The sequence below is a fragment of the Stenella coeruleoalba genome, assembly GCF_951394435.1.
Source record: "Stenella coeruleoalba genome assembly, chromosome: 11".
NCBI classification, from domain to species: Eukaryota; Metazoa; Chordata; class Mammalia; order Artiodactyla; family Delphinidae; genus Stenella; species Stenella coeruleoalba.
Window position 1 is genome coordinate 83302176 of NC_137157.1, and position 13449 is coordinate 83315624.

The 13449-nt window shown below is 36.9% G+C and overlaps 1 protein-coding gene across 14 annotated transcripts in view; it reads left to right on the plus strand.

Annotated features, from left to right (window-relative positions):
• The window catches only part of SOX5 (SRY-box transcription factor 5), a 993819-nt gene extending 986526 nt beyond the window's left edge, over positions 1-7293 (plus strand). For all 14 annotated transcript variants that reach the window (XM_079938029.1, XM_079938030.1, XM_079938035.1 and 11 more), the window contains 2 exons: positions 11-227; positions 1830-7293. In XM_079938029.1, coding sequence (XP_079794155.1) covers positions 11-227; positions 1830-2133 — 521 coding nt within the window. In that variant the 3' untranslated portion in view covers positions 2134-7293. The remainder of the gene's footprint in view (positions 1-10; positions 228-1829) is intronic.
• The last annotated feature ends 6156 nt before the right edge of the window (positions 7294-13449 follow it).

The window sequence follows — 13449 nt, forward strand, 5'->3', positions numbered from 1 at the left end:
TTCCTCATAGGATCTCGCTGGAAAGCTATGACAAACCTAGAGAAACAGCCATATTATGAGGAGCAAGCCCGTCTCAGCAAGCAGCACCTGGAGAAGTACCCTGACTACAAATACAAGCCCAGGCCGAAGCGCACCTGCCTGGTGGATGGCAAAAAGCTGCGCATCGGGGAATACAAGGCAATCATGCGGAACAGGCGGCAGGAAATGCGGCAATACTTCAACGTTGGGTAAGGACCTTGTGGTCATCTTCCCATAGAGAACATTTCCCGTTACACTTAATGGGATGTGCGATGTATTTGTTTAGTTGCAAAGCAGCATTTTGAGCAAGCACCTGAGCACAGTGTATTTTCAGAGACTAAACCGTCCCCTTATAATCCTGAGAAAGAACACTTCATGGGAATTCATTCCAGGCTCCTAGAACAATGACTCTGATGCGGGAGCTATGTCAATAGCTGGTTTGAAAATAAAATATCTGAGAGTAAAGAATTTTGAAGTTTGCTATTAAAAACATAGAAGTCTTCCTGGTTCTTTTTCTTGCTGGTTTTCATTAATTCCAAGGCCTCACAGTGTAAATTCCACAGCAGCTAACGACTTAGCTGAGATAATACAACATAAAACTGATTCCAAAAGAAAGACTTGTTTCTGAATATAGCAGAGCCTCTGGGCTCTCAAGGCACACGTGTGGCCTTACAAGATCACATAAAGTAGGGATTCTCTTCAGGGTAGAACAAGTTGTGAATGGGAAAGTTTCCTTCTGAATTAAGGATGCTTCTCTCAGTATGTCTTACCCTGCTTCCTATAGCAAAGGCCTGCAACCACATTGTTTCTGCATAATTTTATCAAAAAGCACAGAAATAAAGTTGTTCATATATGGAACAGTAAATAAGATCCTGAGAGCCTCTTAGAATAATAAGTACTGTTCTGAAAATGGCCAGAGGATACTTTACAAAAAAAACACAAAACTTTTCTAATCTGCCCTATCCCCTCCACTCCCCTGAAAGCAGCTGCTTGCTTTGTCCAAAGGGTCTGTGATTTATATCCCAGTGCAGTACTCTTCTCCACACTGAGCACGAGACCCAGCGCTCCTTGGGGAAATCGTAAATAGACAAATGAATGAAAGAAGGCATAAATGAACATCATCTATTAATCCCTTCATACGCGGACCAGCTACAGAATATATCTGTGGAGCCCAGTGTAAAATGAAAATGCGGGGTCCCTGTTGAAAGGTTTTTTAAGAATTTCACGATTGTGACAACAGAACTTTAAACCAAGTGTAGGATCTGTCTAAGCCCCGGGTCCTGTACAGCTGCAGAGGTGGTCCACCCATGAGGCCAGCCCTACTTCCTACCTCCACTGAAAACTATTTCAGGGATGAGGTGGACCCTGTTCAGTTCTGGTGAGCTCTGGGCAGTAAAGTTTTATTTTGAGAGCTCTAAGAATTTAGGGTTTTTCCATTAAAATTGAATTATCTTTAGGTTTAATTCTTTTAAAAACTGTTTTCGACATGTTGTAGTGAAGGAAAAATTAACTCGGGCTCAGGGACTTGAGTTCTTCTGCTTAATCTTTCTGTCCCTCAGTTTCTTTTCATAAAGTAGAAAAGTAGCAATCACTTTAAGAATCAAATGGGTAACACGTGTAAATGCCTTGTAATCTATAAAGCACTACATAGAAGTAAGGTATTGGGATCAAAGTAGGATACAGTTTCCATCAGGGTGAAAATCATGACCTTCGAGTTGGACAACTTGAGCAAATTAATTATAGAGTAAGTAAGGCCTGCATCCAACTGTCCACTCACCCACGGTCTCTTTTTGGGAATTCCTCTCCAACAGGCAACAAGCACAGATCCCCATCGCCACTGCTGGTGTCGTGTACCCTGGAGCCATCGCCATGGCTGGAATGCCCTCCCCTCATCTGCCCTCAGAGCACTCAAGCGTGTCCAGCAGCCCGGAGCCTGGGATGCCTGTTATCCAGAGCACTTACGGCGTGAAAGGAGAGGAGCCACATATCAAAGAAGAGATCCAGGCTGAGGACATCAACGGAGAAATTTATGATGAGTACGAGGAGGAAGAGGATGATCCAGATGTAGATTATGGGAGTGACAGTGAAAACCATATTGCAGGACAAGCCAACTGATAAGGGTCAAAAGATTGTTGTGACCTTAGGACTTAAAGAAGCCCTAGCTGGTTCATCCTTACCAGTGGCCAAGCACATTAACTTTCTCATACACTGACTGTTACTTTAACTGTTAGTCTTAAATAGTTGGGACATCAGCTGACTAATAGACCTCAGCCTCAAAAGGCTTGGAAAGGAAATAAAAATACAACAAGCAAACAACAATATCAACAACAAGAGATTGAAATAAGCTATGGGTAAAATAATGCCAGTAATTCAGCTGCTACATCCAAGCACTGAAGTCTTACCCGTCAACTTTTTTTTTTAATAAACTTTATGGCTGTTTGTTCTACAATGTTCTAGAAATTCTCACTCAGGTACACAGTGCCAACAAGTGGCTTGTGAATGTGTTTTGTTGTTTTGTGCTACAGTTTTTAAAAAGAAATAAGTTTTGTTTTTTGGGGTTTCTGGGTTTTTTTCCTTTTCTTTCTTTCCTTTCGTTGTTTTTGTTTTTGTTTTTGTTTTTGTTTTCGGTAATGCACCTGACAGAAAAAAAAAAAAAGAAAGATGAATTTCTCTTTACTTCTCTCCACCTTCTCCATCTCTATACTTTAAAGATGGGAGTCTGTGCATGGGGGGGAAGAGGGAAAAAGAGCCTGTTTTTAACTTCCTTGCTATCCACCACAAAATAAGCAATCATTTTCTTTAGAGAACTTTCTTATCTGTTGCACACCACACTACATCTTTGAGCAAGTGCCAAATTTGTACTGAAGTATTGACCCAGTTGATTTTTTTCCCTTTCCTTTTTCCTGTTCCTTCTTAAATTAGGACAGTGTTATATCTTAGACAATCCCTTGAAAAACCTGAAATACCAGCAGCTGGTGAGATTTGACTTTTTTTTTTTAATGGAAACTGTAGGTGCTGTTCTCAGGTGAAAAGAGAGAGAGAGAGACATAAGAAATTTAGAGAAAAAAATATTTTCTGATCTTGGATTTTTGTGTGTATGTATGTGTGTGATTATGGTACTAATTGGAATAATGTTGGACCATTGTGAGTTAAACCCACATCTGGGGATGAAATCCCACATCCTTCTAAGTGACTGGTCTGGAAGCAGCCATGATCTTGACTTTGCACTTCAAATGACAACCAATATAGGGCTCAGAAATTATATTTTTAAACTTCTAATATGATTATTATTGGATGGATCAGGTGGCCCTGTGTAATAGAGGGGTGAGTGTATAACAGGGAAGCAAACTGTTCCCAGATGTTCCTTCTCCCTGGTCAGATGGTTCCACTAACATTTCCTACCTAATGATTTCTGTTTGTTTTTCCTGTTGATAACTTCAAGCAAAACAATCATTGTTTCCCTTGAATATATTTGCCCATATTCTAGAAATATAGAATTAGCTTATTTCTTCAACATTCCATCCTTTCCTGATCAGGAAATGGAACTGATGATTTTATAAGGTATTTTTCATCCCTCCATGAAATGAGGTGGAGGCCATTTGCATTTCAGAATTGTGGGCCATGTGCATTTCATGCCGTAAAAGGCAGGACTTGATTAAAAGTTGTCACAGCCCAACAAGAGGGAGCCTGGCTGAGCCCAGCAACCCTTGCCGCTGCTCTACTCTTGCTGTAAGATGAATCCACTGAAGTCCAATTTCTGATTCCAGCAGAGTGTGTGCATAGAGCAACAACCGATGGTGACGGGGCTGCTTAGACTTTGCCAGCCAAGTGCCAAGGCAGTCGTAGGGCTTGTCCAAATAAATGGGAAGTCATTTAAACTGAATTAGTGTTGTTTGTGCTGAACCATCAGACAGGAAATACTCCAACCAGTAGCTTGGATGTGCTATGGTTTTCACTCCAGTCATCATTTTCCTATCCCACCCTCCCCAAACCTGACCCTAAAGTTTGATTTTTACATATACATAAGAAAAAAATCCTTTTTATTTTTCTCTCTCTCAAAAGACTTGCTCTGGGGTTTTGCTTGGAGGAGCTAATCATATCCTGCATGTCAGAGACTTTGCTTTGTTTGTTTTTCTGTTTGTTTTTGATGACTGTATTTTCATTTGAACTGCCTCTTTTTGCTAGTGTTGTAATAATGATGATGATGATGATAAAATAATAATAATAATAGTAATAATAATAATAATGGTCAGCTGTTCCCAGATTAGTAAGTTATGCATAATTTATTTCTCCCTTTCTATTTTATTCTCCTCTGATTTGGAAGTACAGCCAATAAGTTGTTAGATATTTAAAACAAATTTCCATCTCCAATATGTATATATATATATGTATACATACATATATATATGCACACACACACACACACAAACACATTCACTCACACAGTTTCATTTATCCTTCCATAAGTTTTCTCCTTTTTAAAAGTTTGGCCCCAACAAATGTCACGTTCCGGTGTTTAATACCTACAAGTGAATTAATGGGAGGGTCGTATTCAATCTCAGTTAACTTAGGCTCTCATCACTCATTTTAGTTATTTAATTGCCACAGTCATCTACAGCCAATTTCTCTTTTGTTTTTGTTTGTTTTGTTTTTAAGCACTCTGGATAAAAAAATGGACACTTGTTTTTATATCGTTATTATGTACAATGTGAAAACAGATTTTTAAAAATTTGTTCTGTCTTTGTTAACAAATTCTTTCTGACTTATGTGGGTTCACCTCTCACGTTTGCTGGACACTTATTTTCCACCATGTTATAAAGATGCTTTGTTTTCATTTCATGACTTTGGGCTACAAGAATACTTTGTTTTAGCTCCAGGTAGATGCCACTGAGGGCATTCATGGCTGACACAAATTCTAACACACTTACCAGTGAATTGACAAAACACTTCTGTTTGGTCTTTTTGTTTGTTTTTTACTTGTTTTATTTGAAGGGGAAAATGAAATTGTTAATGGTGACCTTTAACGGCTGAAATTCAGAAGTTAATTTTATTTAGTTAGATTTATGTCAGAGAGACAAAACTGTGCATGGATTGAAACAAAAGCGAGTCCATAGCCTTGCATTATGTTCTCTTGTTCTGATGTCTGATTCACTGGGGGTCACAATTGTTTTGCCTTAATTTTCCCCAAAAGAAAACAAACAAAACATCATATTAATGTTTAAAGTGCTTTGAAGTCATTTGATAACAGGTGCTATGAATGGCAGCCTACTGGGTTAGCACATTGCCTTCTGGCATTTGATTGGTTTATCATTTTTGTAAAGGATCCTAAAACCTTGTATTCTTTTTCTGTGCCCCATGATGACCAAAAAAGATAAGGGAGAGGAAATGAGAGTAAGATCAAACTCAAATGAACATAAAGTCTCCCTTCTCTCCCCTTTCCTACCTACCTGTTCACATTTCACATTACTTGCTCTCTCTCTCTCTCTCTCTCTCTCTCTCTCTCTCTCTCTCTCTCTCACACACACACACACACACACACACACACACACACAAACACAAACCACAGGCACATGCGCTAACCCTAGTACTGAGGGATAATCTTGCCAGAATTCTGTTTTTTATGGCTGTTGTAATCAGTTCTTCTAAAAACAGTCATGTTTTAATATGAATCTAAGAGCATCACTGGAGAAAATAGGTTAAAGTTCATATATAAGTTACTAAGAATTTGTCTAGTCACAATTGTATAAAATAACAAAACTGTTCTTCAGTCCACTTATACCTAAATTAGTTAAGTCGATTTTTAACATTTATTTGGCATCTACAGTTTAAGAGTTAACCATGTATAAAATCCCTCCCAAAGAACATAATCATTATTGAAACCAAATCCTCTTATAAGGAACAAATATAAAAGAATTTCTTTGATGAAGTTATTTCATAGGTTTGATTTTGGAGTAGACTTTTTACCTTAATTCATTTAAAGAAAATTATCTTTAAATATTTTATGGTCCAATTTCAGATATTTTCTTAATCCAGAAGATGTTACTGTTCCCAGAAGAAACTTCTTATATCACATTTAAAACATCAAAAATCATTATGTTTTCATTCATTCTAATGGGTAAATTATTTGAATTGTAATAAACAACTGTATATTTACAAACAGGTTTATAAAATATTTGTCTATCAAGTTAATAGTAAAATAAAAATTATGGGGTCTGCAAGGAAAGATATGAAGCCCACTTAAAGTGGTTCAGAGATCTCTTTTGTCTTATAGGGCATAAGTTTTCTTTTAGACAGGCTTTTACAGTATTTAATTTTAAAGTTTCCTATAACTATCAATTTCCCAGGTTGAAGATGATGTTGGGTTTTCTACTGATTGATTCCTGTCCTCCCCAGTGTTTCTGTCACTGGTTCATTAAAACAGTATTTATACAGCTCCACTGGCTCTAAAGCTCTTAGTCCTAATGTTTTGGATTTTATGAGTAAAAATGGGAAAATGTAGAAAAGAGACAATCAAATGCCTGGAGCTTAAAACAAAGTATGTGCAACCTACCATCTCACTTGAAATTTAATAAAATAAATAATTATGTAAATATAACATAGAGTTATAGATTTATATTTTGTTCATAACACATAGTGTAATATAAGTTGTATATTTTCATGTTTTTGGTTTTATGTTATCATTCATGCCACAATAAAAATAAAACAGGAGTTTATGTACTCTTAAAAAAAAAGATGTGGGTTGCCACCAACCTGTTTGTTTTTGTTTTTGTTTTTTGTTTTTGCATTCTCTTTTTTCAGTATTACTGCCATGCAAGGCACCAATAAAAACAGCAAATGTGTTCTTTACCTATTATACTGTGTTTCTTTTCACAATTCTTGTTATGGCGGTTTAATCATTAGTCTTCTTATAAAAAGAGCAAAAGTATGAAAAATAATTTAATTTTGTTTCCAATATAGATAACCTCACTTCCTGAAGTTGACTTTGAACTGAGAACTAAGGGTTTAGATCTTAGAGGTGGACATTCAAGAAGGCCTCTTTATAATGCATCTCATGAGAGAGCTTCACTGTAATGTCAAAAGTTATCCTTCTTGTATGTAATTGAAGCTAATAACACTTAAAAATCCTGCAGCCTGAAGCACGCTTAATGTCATTTTTCCCAAGCTTGACACTATCACTGGGGCAGGGTTTCTACACTTCAGAATTGAATTTCAGTCTATTGTTGGTATAGAAATTCTAAATTTCAGATTATGAAAGTAAGAACTATAAATAATTTTTACTGGTATCTAATTTACAATAATGGATATTTCTAAATTGTTTAACATTCTGACATTTACCCTCGGGATTCTACCTTCAGCTTTTTAAGCAAATGTTAAAACAAGAAGGCTCCTTTTCTTCCAGTGGCCATTTTTGCTTGTCTCTTCCACCATAATATGTATTTCTATCTTGATAGTTTTATGTGTAATCATTTCCCATAAAGGTTTTGGTTGGTTGGTTGGTTGGTTGTTTAATTGGGTGGTTTTTAAATAAGTATCAAGAAACTGGGTTACATAACATCTGGTTCAAATGAATATGAAGTAAGTATATAAAGAAGGTATGTTCTACTAACACTTTTCCCATTGTAACCCTTCACAGAAGTATCAGTAGTTTACAGTGTCTGGTCCGTGGGCTACCTGCTTTAGAATTAACTGTTAAAAATGTAGATTCTTAGGCCAGACTCCAGATGTAGTGAATCAGAATCTCTAGGGATAGGGATAAACCTGTTGCTATTAACCAGCTCCAAATAATTATTCTGCATGTCCTAGTGTTTCAAAACAACCAAGAGATGGGGCTATTTTCCACTTTTATCTACCTTTTGTGCATGTCACATTCTGCAGATCCTATTGCCTACCATACTTTAAACTTAGGCCTCTATAAAAACCTCTGTGAAGCTGAGGGTCAGTGATTCATCAAGAGCTTGAGGCTAGAAAGAGTCCTCAATCTGTCCCTTCATAGATTAGATTGTTTTTGAGGGCATTTGATCCACCAGAACATGTGCACATGTTATCCTTGTTTCTCTGCTTCTCCTTTTGTTCATCATGGCAAAGCAGTAGGCTTCAGAGACTCCAGACCAGTCGGACACCGAAAATACAACTGAAACACACAAAACTATACCCACTTAATATTTGCCAAAAAATTGAGGTGCTTTTGAAAGGAAAATGTCCATTGTAGAAGTGGAGAAATGATCATTCCATGTAGTGTTTTTAGTAGACCACCTACAGCTACAGTGGTCACAGTCTCATCCTGTTTCTTCAGGAAGCAGCATCGTAGGAGTATGTTAAGTATATGTAGATGGGGAAATCTTGTCTGCTTACGAAAGCTTTGCTCACCCAAGGTGCAAAATCCCACCTTTGGTCTCCTTCCTACCAAACAAAGTTCTTTGTTTTGTCCTGTTACACTGTATTTTAGAAACATTCTTTTCTTGGCCTTTATGTTTTTTAGTTTCTTACGGAATATTTAGGACTAGCATGCAATAGTAGATTGTTTTCTTACTGACAATGCCTTGAACAACCAGAAAAATTCTGGCAATAGTGAAAAGAAATCCATTCTTTTTTTTTTTTTTTTAATCTCAATTCTGACAGTTTTAGAAATTGGTGTTTGAGGAAGTTCACATATGTGTTTTTTAAAAAATCAAGATACTGAAAGAAAAATCAACATACTAAAAAAAAAAAAAAATCAAGATACTGTCATTCTTACCAAATTTTAAAGTTCAGAAGTTATCCCTACTTATAACTTGACATCATCATGGAAACCTCAATTATAACTATGGGGGTGAAAGTAAGCATGAATTAGTTCAATATCTAAGTTAAAGAATATTTATGAAAAATATCCAATCTATTTTTCTTGAGTTTCTAAAGCAACCTAGTAACTAGCTGAGACGAACTGTTTTATAAGTAAGCATTGTAATTAGTATGTAAAGCATATGCAATAGTATTGCTAAAAGTTCTTAAAAATAGTTACATTTTATTAAACAGGCTAAACATCTGTTCTGCAATTTAGTTTGTTCTACCAATTTGCTTAGCAAAACTATTGGGTTGGCCAGAAAGTCCGTTTGGGTGTTACAGAAAAACCCGAACGAAGTTTTTGGCCAACCCAATATTTTTACCACCAAGAATGAACCAGTTCAGCTCTGATCACAGTATTTCATCGTTTTGCAACTAGGTCCAGATACGTGAGATTTTACTCTCCCTATTATTACCATTTTCTAAAGATACAAGTGAATATGGTATGGAATGGTACTTTGTTGGTATTCAAAATATAACCAAGAGAATGAAAGTTGTTTTATCATTAATATCTCCACTGATTCAATTTAAAAGCGAAAAGAAAAATTACGAGAACAACTGTAGGAATCCAGTAGGCCTAAGTAAACACCATCATTTTGTACATTGCCTGTTCAATTTAGTATTAAATTTCAGATTCTGGAAAGCAATCCTAATTACACACAAACTGTGTTTATAAAAACACTTGTTTTTTTCTTATTTATAAAAATCACTGCTGTGATAACTTTTAAAATCACTGTTGTGATAACTTTTTTTAATAACTTCATGTGGTCCTGGTAGAAAGTTGGAGGAACCATAGAAAATATTTAGATAATTACTTACATGGAAGTAAGTAATTACTTACATGGGAGACTGGCTTTGTTCAAACGTTGGCCTTCAGTAAGCATTCATTTTGCCTTATATTTCAAACCTACAACTGACTACAAGTTTATAAATTGTGGTTGCATGAACTTAAGTTTGATTCAGGACTACAATTATTACTAGTAGGCCCCAAATAATTACACAAGTTGTCTTTTTTATTTGGGAATGATCTTTGAGCATGATTGTCCTCTACTGGGTTAACATGCACAAGAGGGGTTAATCTGCTTTCTTATGGTCAGGGCTTATTTGACATCTGGAAGATGAATTAAATCGCCAGTGGTATAACACTGGGCACAAATGCTAACTAAAGATATTGAAGAGAGAATTTTAGATTGTCCTCATTAAAGAGTTATCCATTTCCCTGTAACCCACTGATTTTACAGATCTATAAGCTTTGATATTATAGCCTATTATATCACCTATATCTTAGACTCTTGCTTATAAAATCCTCTGGTGTAGCTTTATCTTTGTCTCCTATTGTTACAGTAAACACTTTAAAAGGTCACTTAATTTTTCAGATACTTCAAGATCCCCCAAAGTTTATGTTGACAAACTGTGATAAAGTTTTATAAGTTTTACACTTTTCATGTAAATTTTAAACACACAGAATCTGAGTTTGTATCATGAAAAAATATTTAGACATTTTTATGAGTGAAAAATCCAAATCAGGGAAAATGATAAAAATCATAGGAGGTAGTACGGTTTGTCTTTCCTTGTCTTAATGACTCAGTATTTGGCAAATATTAAATTAATAATGCTAACTTGGTCCTTCTGGCAATAAAAAGCCAAACTCTTGTCAAAGTTGATGAGTCTCTGCTCCCTAGTGCATCAAGTTGACTATATGTCAATTCATAGGCTCTTTCTCCCTCTTTCAAAATTTGGAATGGCGGGCTTCCCTGGTGGCACAGTGGTTGGGAGTCCGCCTGCTGATGCAGGGGACACGGGTTCGTGCCCCTGTCCGGGAGGATCCCACGTGCCGCGGAGCGGCTGCGCCCGTGAGCCATGCCGCTGAGCCTGCACGTCCGGAGCCTGTGCTCCGCAACAGGAGAGCCACAACAGTGAGAGGCCCGCGTATGGCAAAAAAAAAAAAAAATTTGGAGTGGCTTACAATAAATACACAAGTACAGAAATGCCAGCACAGTTAGCACATAGCAATTAGACAATAGGTAAAGAGTAAGAAATAAAAAGAAATCACACATATACTTACACATTATAGAAACACACACACATATTCCTTTTTTCTTACTCTTTACCTTTTGTCTCTTTACAGAAGAGATGTGTGTGTGTGTGTGTGTGTATACACTGTCCGAGGAAGACAACTCTAATCATTAAAAAACAACTCATTTTCATAGCAACCAGGGCAAAGACACTACATGGATTAGAGAATTCTCATTGCTTAATTGAAGGAAGCATGCAAGGTTATCATGAGAAATAAACCTTCATTGCCCTAAATTCTCAGATGGATTTCACACTTAAGGGATAAGGAACAATGCAAAGTGCCACTTTATGTAAGCAGATTTACAAAAGCTGTAGATTTGCTTCGTATGTGCTTACCTATCAGTCCTTAAGCAGTTTTATAAAGACAATTTGCAGGGGGTCAGAGAGGAAGATAGTATACATATGAATAGATAACTGGATATATGGATTAAACAAGGATTTACAAAGGATAAAGCTGGAAGAATTGTGATTGGGATGCATATTTATCATGTCCCATAGACTAGCTTTTTCAACAATCAGATGTTTCACATTGGCTTTTATGCTATGTTCAGTATTATGATAGGTCTATACAAGATATAAAGCAAAGAAGACTAGCACACGTTAAGCAAAAAAACAATACAAGAATATGATTAATGAAACAGACTGTAAGTGACACAGGATTTCAAATCAGAACAAGAATCATTTTCATATTCACTGAGACTTCAGCTTCTAAATGAATGTAGTAGGTGGTGAATGGCCAACCTCCCACTGGAACAACTAGAAAAAGCTGGAAAAATACCCCCCAAATTATATTTTAGGGAATTAGAAATCTATGGAAGAAATGAGGGCTAGATGAACCATAATTTCAGAAAAGCAAAAATTCATCTAAGGTGAAGCTGATGATTACTAACCATTCCTATTTGGTGAAAACATTATCAAATTCTGGGTTTTGCTGTAAAAGACTTGGCAACTTATGGGTGAAAGAGAAACCAGCAAAGTAGCTGTGTGGATCCAAAGTGCCTAAGTGGAAACTTGAAGGACCTCAAATGCAAGATTGGTTTTACTAATGGCATATTTGCTGAGTTCTAGAGCTGTATGGGATGTTGGAGATTCATGGCAAGCTTCCAAAAGAAAGATTGAAATCTCCTGTGTCATTTAGTCCTTAGGAAACAAAGACCAGCCATAGATCTGGGACCTGACTCAAGCGTACAGCTAATCACACTCTCAAGATAATTGCCACATTTTATCTTCAAGGGGAAGATGCTGGAGAGTTGAGCTGAGAACCTTCTAAGGGCAGACCTGACTCCCCTGTAGTTTTTCATGGCTGAGGAGACAAATATCCAGCATGCTCACAAGCAAAGCTTGGGAAAATTACACTCTGAGACAAAATAGAGGCAGCCTGAGTACCACTAAAACTGCCAAGCAACCTTGACACAGCTAAATCACTGGTAAGGGTAAAATGATCACCCATCTGCCTAGCATGAGACTATGAAGCTCCACTCCGGTGGAAGGTTAAATCATATGGGTTCTTTTATTTGAAAAGTTTAGGGAAAAAAATCTAAACACATGCAAAGGCAAAATTTACAATCAAGAGAAAAAGAACAGTAGATGTTTATCTATAGATGATACTGATATTGAAGTTAGCAAAGACTTTAACACAAGTAGAGCTTAATATATTCAGGAAAATAGATGAAAATAGACAAAATAAAGAGATGAGATCTACAAATAATAATCAATTAGGCAAAGAAGAGCACAGAGTTAGTGAAAGTAAAAAGTTTAATAAAAATATACAGATGTATCAAAAGTTCACCCTGTGACTCAGAGCCCCCTGACCCAGGAACAGCTCATCCCCAACCTGGCCATGAAAGAGGTCATTGATGCGTTCATCTCCGAGAATGGCTGGGTGGAGGACTACTGAGGCAGGGTGGGTGTGTGAGCCACTCACACGCCTTGCCCGGTACCCTGGCTCAGGAGGGCCTTGGGCAGTAGTCTCTAGCCACTGTACATAGTTGGTGTCCCTAGATCCCTGTCCTGGTGTCCCCAAGCCCACCGCCATCAGTTCTTCCGGGTCATAAGCCTTCCCCATCCTCCTTCTGGGCCAGAAACAGCAGGTGAGAGTGGGCTGGGCTGAGGCTGCCACTGCCACCTCTGTCCCTGTAATAAAATCTGTGAGCACTATAAAACAAAAACAAAACAAAACAAAAAAATAAAGAGATAATCACTGAGAAATTTTCACATAAAAGATACTGAACAGATTCAAGAAACTTAGTTAATCCAAGCAGGACAAATAAAAGAAAACCACATATATAAATTCTCTAATGAAACCATTGAAAACCAAAGACAAATTTTTAAAAACAGCCAGAGAAAAGAACACATCATTGTCCAGAAAATGGCAATAAGACTAACAGCTGACTTCTCAACAGAAACAAACAGTGGAATCTAGAAACAGTGAAATTGCATTTTTATAGTGCTGCAAGAACTTGCCAAACTAGAATTCTACATACGCAAAAACAATCTTACCGCAATGAAGTTGCAATAAAGCTATTTTGAGACAAA